This window comes from Paroedura picta, chromosome 18 (genome assembly GCF_049243985.1).
Source record: "Paroedura picta isolate Pp20150507F chromosome 18, Ppicta_v3.0, whole genome shotgun sequence".
NCBI classification, from domain to species: Eukaryota; Metazoa; Chordata; class Lepidosauria; order Squamata; family Gekkonidae; genus Paroedura; species Paroedura picta.
The window spans coordinates 1,285,662-1,302,133 of NC_135386.1; the positions used below are offsets into that span (position 1 = coordinate 1,285,662).

Here is a 16,472-nt window from a genome sequence, read left to right on the forward strand (position 1 = left end):
TTTTACAGATGGCATAATACCGGTTTAATTAATTTTTCTTTGATCATGGATGTGCTTCTCTTCACCAACTGCAGGTTCTTGATCTTACTCATGTCCCATTAAGAGTGTGGTAACAAAAGGGCTGCTTTACTGAGTGTACTTATAAATCCAATTCCGTACAAAAATACCATTGTAACAGATTTTAGGCCATTGTGCATACCTCTATTAACTGATCATCCCATGTTGGAAATTAAGTATGTATTCCTAATAGCACAGCAAACCATGGATTATGCAGTACAGATCCCAGCTATGGTTACAACACAACATCTGTTTTACATGTTTGTAAATTTCCAAAACATTCTTGTTTTTAGGGAGCTGGAATTTTACTCGGCTCTGTTTCTGATAAAGGTTGATTGTGCTTTCTAAGTCTTACAGCTTGGCAGCGTCTGTACTTCCTCTTAGTGTTGATCCAGTTAAAGATGTCATCATAATTCCCTCTAGATTTGAAATTCCAAGAAGTTTGAATGGTGTAAGCTTAATTTTTGCAAGGTGTACAATTGTTTAGTAGGAAAGGAAAAACAGCATCCCTTTTAATTGCATGGAAAGCAACACTGGAAGAAGCGGAGAGGACAGAAGTGCTTTTACTTTTTCAGTGTAGCAGCATTTGAGAAACAATGGGCACGTTCACTTTTTTTCCAGAACTTTTTGACATTACCAGCTCCAGGAAATTGGTTTTAAAATAATTATTTGTGGTTTTATTTTAACCACATACATATTTCGGGATCGTATCAGCAGCAGTATTCCAAACACTGAAGGAGCTTTTTCTTTAAAAGTATAACATCTCAACTTGCTTGAAGAGTTTTCAAAGTCATGGCTTAAAACATTTCTGAAGAAGTAAGCAGTGACTCACAAAAGCTCTTAACCTGCCACAAATTTAGTTAGTCTTTAAAGTACTCCTGGACTCTGGCTCTCTTCTATTAGTACAGACAAACATGGGTACCCATCGTGGTGCAGTGAGCTGAGAATCCTATGTTCCTGTTCAGCCCTGGGGAGGTGCATTGTTCTGAATCTGTGGATGAACAAGTGGTAACAGTGCTAATCTTTTGGTTTTGCTGCAACAAGTCCTGTTCACCTTTAAAGATTAACTTATTTTGGCAGAAGCTTGTGTAGACTAGAGCCCTCTGTCCAATGCAAGATCAGATGAAGTTCACCAGAGTTTCAGCTGCAATAAATCAATCAGTTTTTAAGGTCCCACAGGCCCTCTTTTCCCCCATTCCAAAGCTGAAGCTCAACTCTGTTGACTGCAGTGACATCTAATGGTCGACCCCCTGCAATTGATTCAGCAGTTACCAATGGGAATCTATGTAGCTCTTTTATATTCTTGTACTCACAGACAAACCTTTTCGAAAGCTCATCCTCTGAAAATGATGCTTGGCAGTCGCATTAGTGCTAGAAAGATTAGGACCAGCTGCTAGTAACAGTCAAATGTGGGATATGTTGGTGTCTCCATGGACAAAAAGCATCTTTTTGTTTGTAACCAGAAAGGAACTTTCAATTTACTGCCAATATAAGTGTAGGCGGCAGTACAGGGGTTGGATGTTCCTGCAAAGGCAATTGTTTTCCAAACATTTGATATCAGGAGTGTGGATTTCCCCCCAGACATATTTTAAAAATGCATTTTTCAATGCCTGACGTCCTCGTCAGCTGCCTAGGGATGTGGTGAGCTCCTGCTCACTGGCAGACTTCAAGCAGCAGCTGGTTGAACACTTGTCAGGGATGCTTTAGGCTTTATCCTGCATTAAGCTGGGGGTTGGACTAGATGCCCTGTATGGCCTCTTCCAATTCTGTGATTCTATGTTGCTCTAAGGACTCGACAAGGTTCCAAGACAGGAAGAAGGCTTTTATAGCCTCCTGGTCTTATGTCCATTTGATTAAGCTGTCCCAAATACTGCTCTCTGTCATTTCTGAGCTATTGCTTCAGAACTCAGTGCTAACAATCTACTCATCTTCTGCAAAGTGCCAGGTAGCCAGCCCTGCCGCTGGCCACAGTAATGCATCTTGGATATACAAGTGTAAATATAGTGCACAAAGCAGATCTGAATAAGACCTACACTTAACAGTGGTCAGTCCTACCCAAGAAGTCTATAAAAGGCCATTCAGTTTGAACATGAATCCTTGGGCTTTACCACGGTGAAAACTGGGGATGTGAATCTTCCCAAACTCACTCTTATCTCAAGTTTGGATCCAGGAGTTTATCTGAGAGGAGAAAGCAACAGGCAAAACCAATGGTCTATAATTCAATGGTTTTAAGATCCATAGTGGAGTTATAGCGGGTGCTTATGTTTTAGGCACATGGAGATCTCTGAAATTTATACTGGACAAGATAATGGTGCTTTCAGTACAAATGGTTTGAGCTTCTACACACGTATGTGCACACACAGACACACATTCTTGAGCTTTAAGAGCCCAGTGTTTAGGAATTTGTGGAAACCAGAATCTCATTGCAAGCTTCAGACAATTTAGGTGGATAATACTTCATCTTCATGAATTACTTTAGGGTGCATAGTAGAGCAAATTATTTGGGTAATGGAGCTGAAAATGCACTGGGATTAGAATGTTATGTAGTCAAATGGTTCCTTGTTTAATTCAGTTGGTTGGTTTGCTTCAAATACCACATTACATGTGGTGTTCGTGTTTACGCTGCTAAATATGTATGAGCATCATTGACTATGTATGACTTCATGTTTAATCAATAGACTTATAAAGAGCAGCAGCAATGTTTCCAACACAAATGATTGTCTTTGATAAGTGTGGCACCTTCTGCTTTATATCTATGGGACGTGTTTATATTAAATTTCAAAGGGCTGCTGTGTCAAGTCTGCTGCAGCAAAAAAACAAAACAAAGAAAAGGCTTATGAGACCTTAGAATCTGCCAATTTATTGTGGCACCAGTTTTTCTCAGTGGAATTGGGACCACTCAGTTTTATTCCACAACAAGTCTGTTCGTCATAGAGAGCCTTGGCACACCTGTTGTATTTGATATTCATGACCAGTAGATATGGGGAGGTGGGGGGGTGAGATTCCAAGTGCTTGTAAGATTTTCCAGATTTCTTTGTGGTCCCTGCCTTGACTCTCACATCGCTGGTATTTTCACCAGTGTTGGTTCTTCTGTGACCATTAAACTTCATCTAGTTAGGTTTTTATCATGATTAATAATTATGGAGTGTGGGGGGAGGACTGTTAGAGCGTTCAAAGCCATAGCAATGAACTGTACAACTCCTTTTGGGATAAGTTCCTATCACTTGAGCTTTGATGTCTTCACTGCCATCTGTCATTGTCTGAGCTAGCCTATTTGCCAAGACCCCGTGACTCATTGGTGGGTGTTGCCCTAATGCTGGGAATCATTTTCTACAGAGAAGAGATTGATATCTTGGCATGTGGATTGTGCTTGCGAGTGTATCGTTTTGTTTCTCATTCCATCGTAGCAAGTTCCACGTCAGTCAGCCCCAGTGCTTCTGCTTAACCATATGATTAGCTGGAGTAGTAAATAAAGTTAGGTGCATGCTTGAAGTATGTGATTAAGTGTCTTCTAGGATTGAAGCCAAGTCTTGCTGTATTTCAAAGGATTCTGTTCTGTTCCTTGCTGATGGTGCAGCCCTATAGAGCGGCTGCTCATGGATGTCAGAGCTCTGTCTCAGGGTCTCTTATGCATAGGATTTTTTTTTAGCATGTGTGTAAAGTGTCGTCGAGTCACAGGCCACTTTTTGCTTGCTTTGGCAGCACCTATACTAAAATTTGAGTGATACAGAGAAGGTAAGCAGGTGAATCAGTGAAATGGATATTCACTTGCTTCATGCCAATTATTATGATAGATAATGAAGCAATGAACTCGAGTGTGACTGGGACCTGGGGCAGGGTCCGCAGGGCATGGCACCTGCAGAGACACAGCCCATGGGGTTCTATCACTCATTCTCCCAAATAAAATGCACTCACATTCTGTTGCCACTCACTTCACGAGACCATTACACTCCAGTCTCGCCTAATGATACCTCTTCTCCTGTGTAGTGCAGTTGCCTGAACCAGCCACCCTCATCCAGCTGTAGGTATTCCTGGCCATATCTGCCCCACCAGGCATTCTGCACAGTGCCCTTGGCTATTTCCACACCCTCTTGCTGGTGAAACTAGCCTCTTTGGTTTCTGCAAGCCCTCCAGGGCTCCTAGGGCCTTTCCTGTGCTCCTTTGGTTTCAGGTTTCATTCAGTATACTTCTGTTTGATCTAGAAGAAAACAAGTTCCTGTGCTCCTTTGGTAACAGGTTTCAGTCAGTATACTTCTCGTTGATCTAGAAGAAAACAAGTTCTGGAAAGTTACTTTCCAATCTAGTTCTTCTCCCGAGGAAGAACACGCATATTCAAAATGTATCAGGAATCAGCTTGCTATAAATTATTTCCGGCACTGGCGTTTTGCCTTGTGCACCTCCTTACTCTGTGGCATGAGCTTCCTTTTTCATTACACATTCTTATTTCTTTGAGCAAGGGAGGAACTCCTGTGTCCAGCTGCCCCTTGGCTTTGAAATACTACATCTCACAATGTGGTTAGTTTTTAAGCACCTTCTCGGATGGCCCATTTTAATAACCTGAAAAGCTATTATATAACAAGCAGCCATAAATTAGTACAAGGCCCCTAAGGGGTCCCTCACTGTGCAGCAATGAATAGTTAATGTAGTAGAATGTTGAGCAGGTTATTAGTTTTCACTGTACAAATGCTGATCAGGGAACGATCTCTTCTTTATAAGGTGTTTAAGAGAAAATATAATTAACTGGTTGTGTGGTTCTGTTGCAGCTCAAATTGAAATTATTCCATGCAAGATCTGTGGAGACAAATCATCAGGAATCCATTATGGTGTCATTACCTGTGAGGGCTGCAAGGTAAGATTTTAAATATATATATATATATAATCTGACAACATAATGACTGTGGGGAGTCCTTCCCATAGATGCTTGCCTCTTGGAAAGATTACATTTTTCTTCTGCACCTGACCAGCACTAATCAATACAATAAAAACCCATTTTAAATAATTCCTTGTGCTTTTTTCTGCTTCTTCTGAAGTATCAGTAACCTAAATTCACCTTGGTTCTTAAAGGCTCTAAATACCTCTTTGGGTATTTTCACAGATACTTCTAAACCTTCTGTCTGAAACTAAGCTTAATTTGGAGACTATGACAGAAAAGATTAATCTTTTTCAAGAGGATGCACAAGCTCACTTTCTCCTACTGTGTTGAGATTTTTTTCCCTTTGGACTCAGCCTGTGGTAAGACTTCTATAACATCTGGTCATATGAGAAAGTTCTGTACCCTCCATATTATACAAGCAACACACTTTTCAAAATGATGAAATGGAGAACAGAGATTCGAACACAGGTTAGGGAGAGGTTTTAAATATAAAGATGGCATAGTGTTCTGGCTAGGAGATCAAATGGATCCAGAAGGCCCCAGGGCTTAAAAAAGTGTGGTCAAGTCAAGTCACAGCCAACTTATGGAGACTCCGTTGGGTTTTCAAGGCAAGAGATGTCCAGAGGTGCTTTGAACAATGCCTGCCTCTGCGTCATGACCCTGCTATTCCTCGGACTTCTCCCATCCAAATGTTAGCCAGGGCCATCCCTTCTTAGCTTCTGAGATCTGACAAGATCATGCTAGCCTGGGCTGTCCAGGTTAGGACATAACAGATCACTGAAGGAACAAAATAACTTTTGGCATGTATGTGACTTCTCTGACAAACTTGACTGGCAAAGGGCTTCCCATGTGACGGGAACTTGGAATTACTCTCATAATTTATGATCGATTCAAATGAGTAGCCGTGTTCGACTGAAGGAGCACAATAGAATCAGAGTCCAGGAGCCCCTTTAAGACCAACCAAGATGTATTCAAGGTGTGAGCTTTCGAGTGCAAGCACTCTTCATCAGACTAAGAACTGACCATCATAACAAGGAGAATATATAAGCAACATTTATGTACAAGATGGTTGATCCACATAGTATTGTTGGGGGGGGGGGGAGCTGGTCCCTTGTTGCTAAGGCAGCATAAAAGGAGCAAGGTTCTGAGACCGAAATTATGGAAGCCATCCTCTCCTCAATATGTATGGTTGACATGTACTGACTTTTCACACTACTACTCGAAATGATACCTGTTCGGTAGAGAAGATGTGGATTTTTGCGTCTCACAGGGACTAGTGCTGTAGCAGGTGTGGGTGTTGTCATTTTGTTTCCCAGACAAAAATTGTGATGCATGTATAGTTGCAATGCTGCTGCTCTTGGCTACTTTTCAAACGAGTTATACTGACACACCCTCTGACCTTGTTTGTAGCAAATGCCGCACATCCTTTTGTCAGCCTCTGTTTTCTTGCTTTCTTACATCATTCTTACTTTATAGGCAAAAGACAGTTTTTGAGAAGAGATTGTAGCAGTACAGTGAGCTAGCTTCTCACAGGAATGTAAAGTGCCCTTTACATGCCAGGCCCTTGTTAGATTATTTTGGGCCAAGGAATAGGGTTGCCAGACTCAGTTTGGGGAACTTCCAGAGATTTGAGGGTGGAGCCTGGATATTTTTATCTCCCAAAATGTACTTTGTGCGTGATGACCTCAGCATTGAATCCATAGCGAAGCAGATATTACTTTGATCTTCCATGGGTAAAGTGGATCAGAACCCCGGCAATTCATGAGCAAATCCTAGTCTGTTACACTGAACTAATATCTACACTGAGTATTGGGCTTCTTGTAAAGAATGCTGCACTAGGTGAATCTTGGTCCAATCTAGCAAAGCCTTTTTTCTGAAGTGAGAGTGCATAATCAGGATCATTGTTCAGAGATGAGCTAGGTCATCAACTGCTTAGATTATGGGCACGAGGACCTTAAACACAACTGCAGGGAACCTTTCTAAAATTTTGTAAATTCATCTAACTCTCCCATAAAGCACTGTGAGATTGGGTCATTCTTGTTTTTGACTGCTGGATAGTTCTTGCTTACCCAACGGGTGATGACGGCTGCATTATGAACTGTCAGTGCTGTAAAACTGGCCTTTAGCTGATATAAGGTGGTACAAAAAATCTCTCTGTGGCCAATCTAGGATGGCTTATTTACATTTGAGGTTTCTACAGTTACCATATAATAAACATGCATTTGCAACTGCTCAACTGGAAGTACAATGATCCAAAGTAATCAAGAGTTCAGTTTTTGCAGTTTAGTACTAAATTCTAAGAACAAAAATCCAGATTTGGTATTTTGCTTTTTCACTTTACAAATTCAGAGTTTGGTTTAGAAAATGCAAAAAAAATGAAGGGAGGAAAAATAGCAACTATCCAGTCCCTAATTGGCAATTACTAGAATATTGTGAAATGTAATGATACGTGGAAATGTGTAACTGTTGGCCATAAATCATGGGATTATGAATAAGTCTTTGTTGTCATGGGCTGGTGTGTATCCCTTCCAGAGTGTCTGCCATTAGGATGCAACAAGACAGCTGTCAGCTGTTTTCTTGTAATTAAACAGCCAATGAGCAGCTAATTAAGACATATGTGTATACAGAAGTGGAAGTGGGCATGTTAATGAACTGTAGGAATCAATTCATTAAACGGAAATTGTCAAAAGACCAAATATGAGCACAGTGGTTCAGGTCTTTGCCAGGCTCAAAAAGCAATAGGGCGGGAGAAGCAACCACTCTTACCAACCAAAAGGCACAGAAGGATGGTTTTCCCCTCTCCTTATGACATTTGCACATTGCCAATCCAAAAACAAATGCCTCTTTAATTGATAACTGTTGCAATGGCTATTTCAGAGTATAATAAACCCTATCTCTGCAACGATTCTCCTTTCACAACGAGCTAACTTTGTTGACTGTTTACTAACCATACATATATAAACTGTTTTCAGCCACTATACTTCTGGATGTGGTGTCCAATAAAAACATAATTTCATACTTGGAGGGGGGAACTGATCTTCTGTAAGTTTTACTAGCACTGTTGCAAAGGGGTTAGTTATTCCTTTTATGGGACAGTTCATTTTTATACTCCTTTACTATTAGGCACAATTAATTATTTATAATTAAGGCTTCCCTGAGAACAAAATTACATTACCTTATTCTGTCCATGCCATACTCTTGTGTTTGGCTGATAAAACTATTAGAAAACCAATCTGAATAGTCTAAATATTGGATAAAGCTTTCCTCTAACTATATTTCTAGTTATTGCTAAAGGTAAAGGTATCCCTTGTGCAAGCACCGAGTCATGTCTGACCCTTGGGTGATGCCCTCTAGCATTTTCTTGGCAGACTCAATACGGGGTGGTTTGCCATTCCCTTCCCCAGTCATTACCGTTTTACTTTAATATTATCAATGGGGTCCCCCTTATTTTCTTCAGTTGAGCATGCAGTCCAGTCTGAATAATGTGCTAATAATGAGGAGTCTGCCACTGATTGGCTCTTTCTCTTTTTATGATTTATAGGGTTTTTTCAGGAGGAGTCAGCAAAGCAACGCCATGTACTCCTGTCCTCGTCAGAAGAACTGTTTAATCGATCGAACTAGTCGAAATCGTTGTCAACACTGTCGGTTACAGAAATGCCTGGCTGTAGGGATGTCTCGAGATGGTGAGCTTTACTAGTTCAGGTCAGCTGTCTTGTATGTGCAACACTCTTTAGCTTTCCACTTGCTCACCCCATTTGTAAAAACATTATTCTTGAACTATCCTGTGACTCATAAACCAAGAAGTTCAGTTTGGATTGGCTCAGCTAGGGCTTCTTTGCACTCTTATATACACCCAAAAAATGTCCTCCATTACTCAAATTTTATTGTTTCATGCAATGTGACAGTAAATGTGTACTTTCCTTTCTATTCTCGGTAAGTTTGTTATATTTTTCTAAGCTATGTTTCTGGTTCCAGAACCGCCACTTTTCACACAAATGTCCTGCATCTTCTTCCAACCCTATCTCTGCATTCTTCTCCCTCGCCCCACTCCCAGCCCATTACTGGCAAAAGAACAGTGAGGTCCTTCTGCCGCCAAACTGATATCACAATAACCACAGCTAAACGTATCTTTCTTTAAGGGATGATCCAAGTTACTTTTTCAAGAGAAATGCAAGATTTCAATGCATTTTAAATCTATTTGTAGCTATTTTCATATGATTAAACTGTAATGATTGGGTTTTTTTCTTATGAAAATTGTCCATTAATGACTGGCTCTATAGGAGCCTCCTCATTCAGTCTTCTCAAAACTAAGTCCTTTCTCACATATGTTTCACTTTAAAAAAACCTGTCAATACTAAACCCCATAGAATTATGGAAGTCTTCTAATATGCAAGTCAATGTTATAGTTGATAAGATAGGATAGGCTGTTTGATGGATGACCTAAAGTTAATGATATGTCTTTCTAATGTAGCATTTTACTGTTGCTGACCCAAAGCGTAGTGTCTATTAACTTTAACCCAGTGGATCTCCGCGAGGGCTGATAGTGATGAACTGAATCGTTTGTAAATGTATTTCAGCTGTAAAGTTTGGACGAATGTCAAAAAAGCAGAGGGACAGCTTATATGCGGAAGTGCAGAAACACCGGATGCAACAACAACAGCGAGATCACCAACAGCAACCCGGAGAAGCAGAACCATTGACACCAACGTACAATATCACTACTAATGGGCTAACAGAATTGCACGATGACCTCAGTAATTATATTGATGGACATACTCCTGAAGGTAGCAAAGCAGACTCTGCAGTAAGCAGCTTCTACTTAGACATACAACCTTCTCCAGACCAGTCGGGGCTTGATATTAATGGAATCAAACCAGAACCGATATGTGACTACACACCAGCGTCGGGCTTCTTTCCTTATTGCTCTTTTACCAATGGAGAGACTTCTCCTACTGTGTCCATGGCAGAATTAGGTAATAATAAGAGAAGAAATTTCCTATGTAACTGTTGTGCTACCCTTTGGAATAAGAGCAACACTTTTTTGTCTTGATTTAGTAAAACTGCTTGTAACATTTGGAGTTTGTGGTAAATAGATGCAACAACATGGCTGTAATTACAAAGGCTGCCTCTTTCCAGAAACATTGTTACCTGAACTTTATTTAAGGCATGAGCTTTCGTGTGCATGCACAGGGACGCTCATACTTTGAATAAAACTTTGTTACCCAGATAAGAACTTACTGATATTCAGCAATATGAAAGCAGAGACTAGCATCAGCCCAAGATATTGTGGTGGTTAAGGCAGAAAATTCAAACAGTTGCCCATCTTCAACTGGTGGTAGCCCATCTTTAATTAAAGTGGTCACACTGTGCTGTAGTGCAGCTCCCATTTATTTAACTTGGGTTTGAGCAGAAAAACTTCTTGGCAGGTTGAGCCCCAGTAAGTCATACCTGTCTTTCTCAAAGTGGCACACAGAACTGGCCACTTTCCCTTATTTTATGGTAACTCTGTGTTATCAATGCATGTGCCATTTAATGTGGCACAATACCTTTCTTAAGTGGATATTGTTGATACGCCTGCATCTTTCAGATGGGGGAGTTTAAGATGAGTAAGATTGGCTTATCATATGCAAGGTCCAGCAATCATTCACCTATCGTTACTACAAAGAATTACAGAAATAGTTATTCTGTCAAAGCCATGCTATTGACTTAATATGTGAAAAGAGAACTTTAAAAAAATGCATGCTACTTCTTACTCATTCTGTCTGTTTTAGAACATCTGGCACAGAACATTTCCAAGTCACACATGGAAACCTGTCAATACTTGAGGGAGGAGTTACAGCAAATAACATGGCAAACCTTTCTGCAAGAAGAAATCGAGAACTACCAGAGCAAGGTACTGTCTGGAATATCATGCCGAAAATGGCATATTGTTTTTGTGGTTCTCCTTCCTGAAGAATATCAGGGGAATGTCTTGGCCTGTGCATTTCTTGACCCTCCAGAGCAACTGGTGGGCTAGTATACTAGATGGACCACTGCTTGACCTCTTAGATTTACTTAGTGGTCTATAGTATTTTGCTGCAAACTGAGAATCATCTTTTTTTCCTCAGCTGTGTGCCCAAACATGAAGTTTTACATATTTCCAGTGTGGCCACAATGGTGCAAAGGGGTTAGTTACTCAGAGCTCTCACATGTCTAGAACGGTATAATAAATAATGTAAGATTCTGAGGAAATAAAAGCTTTTAAACTCCTGTAGTCCGTTCCTCATTATTTGGAAGAAGAATTGTTTGGAATGTTTAGTCTAGCTCGTGGCTTTCTCTTTTATCCTCTTTCTGCCTTCATGGAATGTGACATCTATACTTTTTATACATATGAACTTACTATGAAGGTTTGAGTACACCACAGTCTACCACTTGCTCAACATAAAAGCAATGATCCCTTCTTATAGGGATTTCCTAAGAGTTTATCCACCCATGGGCAAGGATTTGATTTTTGTGCTTAGATTCTCAACACAACAGATATGATCCATCCTTGGAAGTTTTAAATAACTATCAGTACTGTCATGGGGAAAATGTATTGTATGGCTTAGAAGTCTTATGTCCAGTAGAACCTTTTAAAAATATATTATAAGACTCTTTCCCAGTTTTGTTTATGTAGACAGTACTTTCAGTGTTGCCACAAAACTTTTTATGACACTGGGAATCTGCATTCCAGATTTAGCGCTTAAACATGTTTGACTCAATTATTAGCATTATGTCATTAACATTCAGGGGTTCTTTTTTGGCATTTCCTTACCCCACCTAGGAAGGGATTGGGAGCATGTGTTGGGTTCATGAATTTCTTCCCATAACCCAGGGAAACATTAACAAGCCAGAAGAAAACAGCAGTGAATTTCCAGGAAGTGAGGATATTCTTATTTAAATAATCATGTTAGTACCAGAGTAGTTTTCACTTCTCAGCATGTTGGGAGGGTACAGGGAAAAGAGTTTGCTCCTTAAGAATTCTGGGAGTGACATTCTGTCCAAAAGGGTGCAGACAACAGTTCCCCCAATAGATACTATTGAAAAATGTACCTTTCAAAGATACTGTTTACGTATTTCCCCTATAAACTGCTATGCTTAAATTAAAAAACTGAGTAGCTTAAGTGTTTAGCTTTTGCTAATATATTCTGCCTTATGTTACATGTAGAAATCTCACTGAAAACATGTAGGAGTCACACCCAGTCAATCAAGTCAAGTATTTACTATTAAAATACCACTTCCTGGATCTTACATATATTATTCATTGGAGAACGAAACTTTATTATTTTATTGCATTGTGACATGCTTTATTTTAAAACCCAGATGTTCAGGATGCAACCCTACGATGGTTAGCCCTTTGTATTTTTGCAATAAACATGAATACACCACCGGGGAGGATTTAGTCACAAACCGAAATACAGTACACTAACAAGGTCCAGGCTTCTCCCAGCACACGCACACATACACCCCAACTACACATGCTTTGGTTGAACATGGAAGCCCTCTATTATTTACCCCACCTGCCCAACATTTGTACACAGGTGGGCAAAGCGCAAGAATAAAGCAGTTTCTTCTGTGTTAACTTGTTCCATTAAGAAATTTCTTTAGTAAGCTTGGAATAGCAGCCTATCCTTTTTCTTTTTAACAGCAGAGAGAGGTAATGTGGCAATTATGTGCGGTGAAAATAACAGAAGCGATACAGTATGTGGTAGAGTTTGCCAAACGCATTGACGGCTTCATGGAATTGTGTCAAAACGATCAAATTGTGCTTTTAAAAGCAGGTAAGTGGGTGTATCAGTAGACTTTCTTGTTAATTGTTTTTGGTCCTACAAACGGTTATTACGTATTGCGAACACAAAGATTACCACTCTAAGCATTTCTTGAATTTTATTCTACAAACACCCAGGCAGACACTTATTCTTAGGCCAACAATATTCAATTCCATTATTTTGATGAATGGGAACATCGACTGTTATATGCGAATACTAATCTACCGCTAAAATCAGAATGCCTGAAGAAGCAAATAAACGTTGAAATGAAAGTAGAAATTCTGTTTATTGTAATATATATGTTATTTTCGCAAAACTCTGGCTAGCCAAAGTGTTTGGAATGTACTGTTCTTTATCTTCAGTAAATATATGTATCATATGTGAGAAAAGATCACCTCTTCAGTCGCTGGTTAATATATGGCAATGCTGATAAACTCACAGCAAAGTTTATATAAGCCATATAAATACACCAATTCCTCAACTGCCTTGATAAAACTGATGTTCTTGGCGAAAACTGAGGCCTCTCTAGATGCAACAGTAAAAGTTAGATAGACTGTGCAGAATAATATCTCTAATTTCAGGCATGAGCATCTCTTAACACCTGTAAGAGCTGAATTCCGGTCCCATCAACAGTTCAGATTGGCTGTACTTTAGTGTCTAGAACATTTACATTTTATCTCCGGGCCTGATATCTGCTACGATGTTATACTAATCAAACCAGAGTTGTTGACAACTGGCTTTAAGTCAAGAAACTAATTTGGCCCTGCTGCTGTACAGAGCTCTTCAGCACAGACACAGAGGTGTATAGTTAATACTAAAATATTCTTGTTAGAAACAGGTTACCTTGAAGGTATTCCTTGAAACCTTTGCCTGATATTTTTTGAGAGATGTATCATGATTACTGTGCTCCGGTGTTTTGCTAAACTGCTTATATGTTCAAAAATAATGAAATTAGTTTAAAAGGAAAGCAGTTTCTATAGGATGCAGGAACCCAGTGAAGTTAGGTTTTCTTCCCAAAGTTTTTCTTTAAAGACTTTGAGTCAGAGATATTTTTAAAGACATAGCAAGTTTTGCATCTATGTCAGAAAGAGGTAGAAAGGAAATGACTAGCAAACTACTGTTCTTCTTATTGTCCATTGTAAAATAAGTCTTTCTTGTTTGTGCTTAGGGTCTTTAGAAGTTGTATTTATCAGAATGTGCCGTGCCTTTGACTCCCAGAATAACACAGTGTACTTTGATGGCAAATATGCTAGCCCTGATGTCTTCAAGTCATTAGGTAAGGAAATCAAATGTTTGAAAATAAGTTTTCTGATTATTTGTTTTAAATTAATACCTGGCAATAAATGGACTGTGTGCTAATCACTGAGTGAATTGTTTATTAAAGACAGCTGTCCAGCCCTTCCAGTTGACCCCTCCTTCATGTGTTGAAGCACTGCTTTCATTAAAAGGTCAAAAGCCTAGACCTGCTTATCCCTTTTGCACAAGAATTATTGCTCACTAACTGAAATGTTGGGTGTGTGTTCCAGAAAACTTTTGAACTTCTGTGTCCAGAAGAATGAGGGAGAAATATTTACTATTTGAAAATATACGGTGGCAAACAAAACGCCATTAGGATAGCTATTAGTACCAGTCTATTATTTAAGAATATATGTAAGAACTTAACATAAAGTTCTTTGAGCACAGCTATGAATAGAAGAGCTGTTTTTTATACCCCGCTTTTTACTGCCTATGAGTCTCAAAGCTGCTTACAAACACCTTCCCCTACCTCTCCCCACAATAGATATCCTGTGAGAGGTGGGGCTGAGAGAACTCTTAACAGAACTGCTCTGTAAGAACAGCTCTAAGAGAACTGTAACTAGCTCTAGGTCACCCAGCTGGTTGCATGTGGAGGAATTGGGAATCAAATCCGGTTCTCCAGATTAGACTCCACTGCTCTTTAACTACCACACTACTTCACTTGTCAGTCATGCAATGTGCTCATGGTAAGCATAGTCCCAAAATGGACCTGATTCTGCTGCCCCAGACTGTGTTGTTTACACATCCTATAAAAGTAGGAGTAAAATAGGGCTATAGAAACAAACTCCATTGAACCAAAGGTATGTAAACCACTTGAATCAGGTCTATGGAGAAAAACAAAATAAGTATTTAAAATAATTTTAAATAAATAAAATCACTGCCGCCTCTACAATAAAACTAATGCTGTATTCTAAAGTGAAAAACTGTATTCTCCACTTAATCACTGCCTCTTTGACAATAAAACTATTATTTTTGAAAGAGATATTGTATGACACTATTTTGTTTTTCCAGGTTGTGAAGATTTCATTAGTTTTGTTTTTGAATTTGGAAAAAGTTTATGTTCTATGCACCTTACTGAAGATGAGATTGCGTTATTTTCTGCATTTGTTTTATTGTCTGCAGGTAAGACATAGGACTCAAAAAACTTGCTCTAGTGCTACATTGGGGAAGGCAATTTAAATACCGTTCTTTAATAGTTTATGATACTTTGTAAATGTGAGGATAAAGTCTCACAAACTTCCGCTGCTGCAGCTCTTTTTATTTACAAAGCTGCTTATCCTTAAAATATGTAAGATATTTTTTTCTTTCTTTTTATTCCCGTGTAATATGTGAACCTACAACATTCTCTTCAGATTTCCCACATAATGGGGTGGGGGTGGAACATCACCTAGAAGGATGGAACCAAAATTACTGATATAACAAAGGGCAATTTTGTAAGCCAGGAAAATGTTAAGTAGACCCTATCCTAGGATATACTCTGCTTTAAAAAAAAAAAGGCATTAGGAACAACTAGATATGCTAGAGCAGCATCTCAAAATGTTATTTTACCCATGCATGTCTTGTTTACAGCTTAATGAGTCAAATGTAGCCAGTTTGGCATAATGGCAGGTTGCATGGACATAGCCATTGCAATAGCAAAACATGAAGAAGTGGGGTTTAAATATTTTAAATTAATAAATGCAACACATTGGGCATTTGATCTGTAACAGCTGCCACAGATATTTAAGTTATCACTTGCTGCTGCTGAAATTTTGACTCTTGAGAGGTGATACACTGAAAATCTTATTATCTCTAAGGTGCTACTGTTCTTGAATCTAGCTGTTCTATGGCAGACCAACATGGCTGCCCTCTGATATTATAGGGATGGAAGTTATCTTTTGAAAAGAAAGTTGTGTTAAGAACAATGCAACGATGAAAGCTAGGCACGTGTAATGATTTGTATGATTGCAGCTGAGAACTTCACAGGCCATGTTGTTTTTTCATGTGGCCAGGTCATCATGATGGGAGGGAGCAAGACATAGTAAAATGGGATTATGCTTATGTTTTGTACCAGTGGACCTCTGCCATGCTGGACAGGATTCCAGAGGGGGTCATTTCTGAAGGAATACATAGTTTAATGCAGCATTTTACATAGCCATGAGAAGAGCCTTTTTGAGGAAGGTTCCTTCAGAATGGGGAAAGTGTTTTGATTGCTAGTTGCATTTTGTATACTTGGATATTCAGCACAAGTCATAATATCACCCAATTGAGCACAATTCCAAAGGTAACAGGAAGGCTGTGAGATGAATAAAATATATACCATACACTGAGAGAACAATACAAATGTTCTGCCCTCCCCATTTTAGATCGTTCATGGCTTCAGGAGAAGGTAAAAATAGAAAAGCTACAGCAGAAGATTCAGTTAGCACTTCAGCATGTCTTGCAAAAGAACCACCGAGAAGATGGAATCTTAACAAAGG

The 16,472-nt window shown here is 39.3% G+C and overlaps 1 protein-coding gene across 6 annotated transcripts in view; it reads left to right on the plus strand.

Moving 5' to 3' along the window:
- RORA (RAR related orphan receptor A) overlaps nucleotides 1–16,472 on the plus strand; it is a 203,522-nt gene that overhangs the window by 174,629 nt on the left and 12,421 nt on the right. For all 6 annotated transcript variants that reach the window (XM_077318290.1, XM_077318287.1, XM_077318288.1 and 3 more), the window contains 8 exons: nucleotides 4,821–4,906; nucleotides 8,472–8,613; nucleotides 9,508–9,903; nucleotides 10,702–10,823; nucleotides 12,597–12,729; nucleotides 13,886–13,993; nucleotides 15,025–15,135; nucleotides 16,359–16,471. In XM_077318290.1, the coding sequence (XP_077174405.1) occupies nucleotides 4,821–4,906; nucleotides 8,472–8,613; nucleotides 9,508–9,903; nucleotides 10,702–10,823; nucleotides 12,597–12,729; nucleotides 13,886–13,993; nucleotides 15,025–15,135; nucleotides 16,359–16,471 (1,211 nt within the window). The remainder of the gene's footprint in view (nucleotides 1–4,820; nucleotides 4,907–8,471; nucleotides 8,614–9,507; nucleotides 9,904–10,701; nucleotides 10,824–12,596; nucleotides 12,730–13,885; nucleotides 13,994–15,024; nucleotides 15,136–16,358; nucleotide 16,472) is intronic.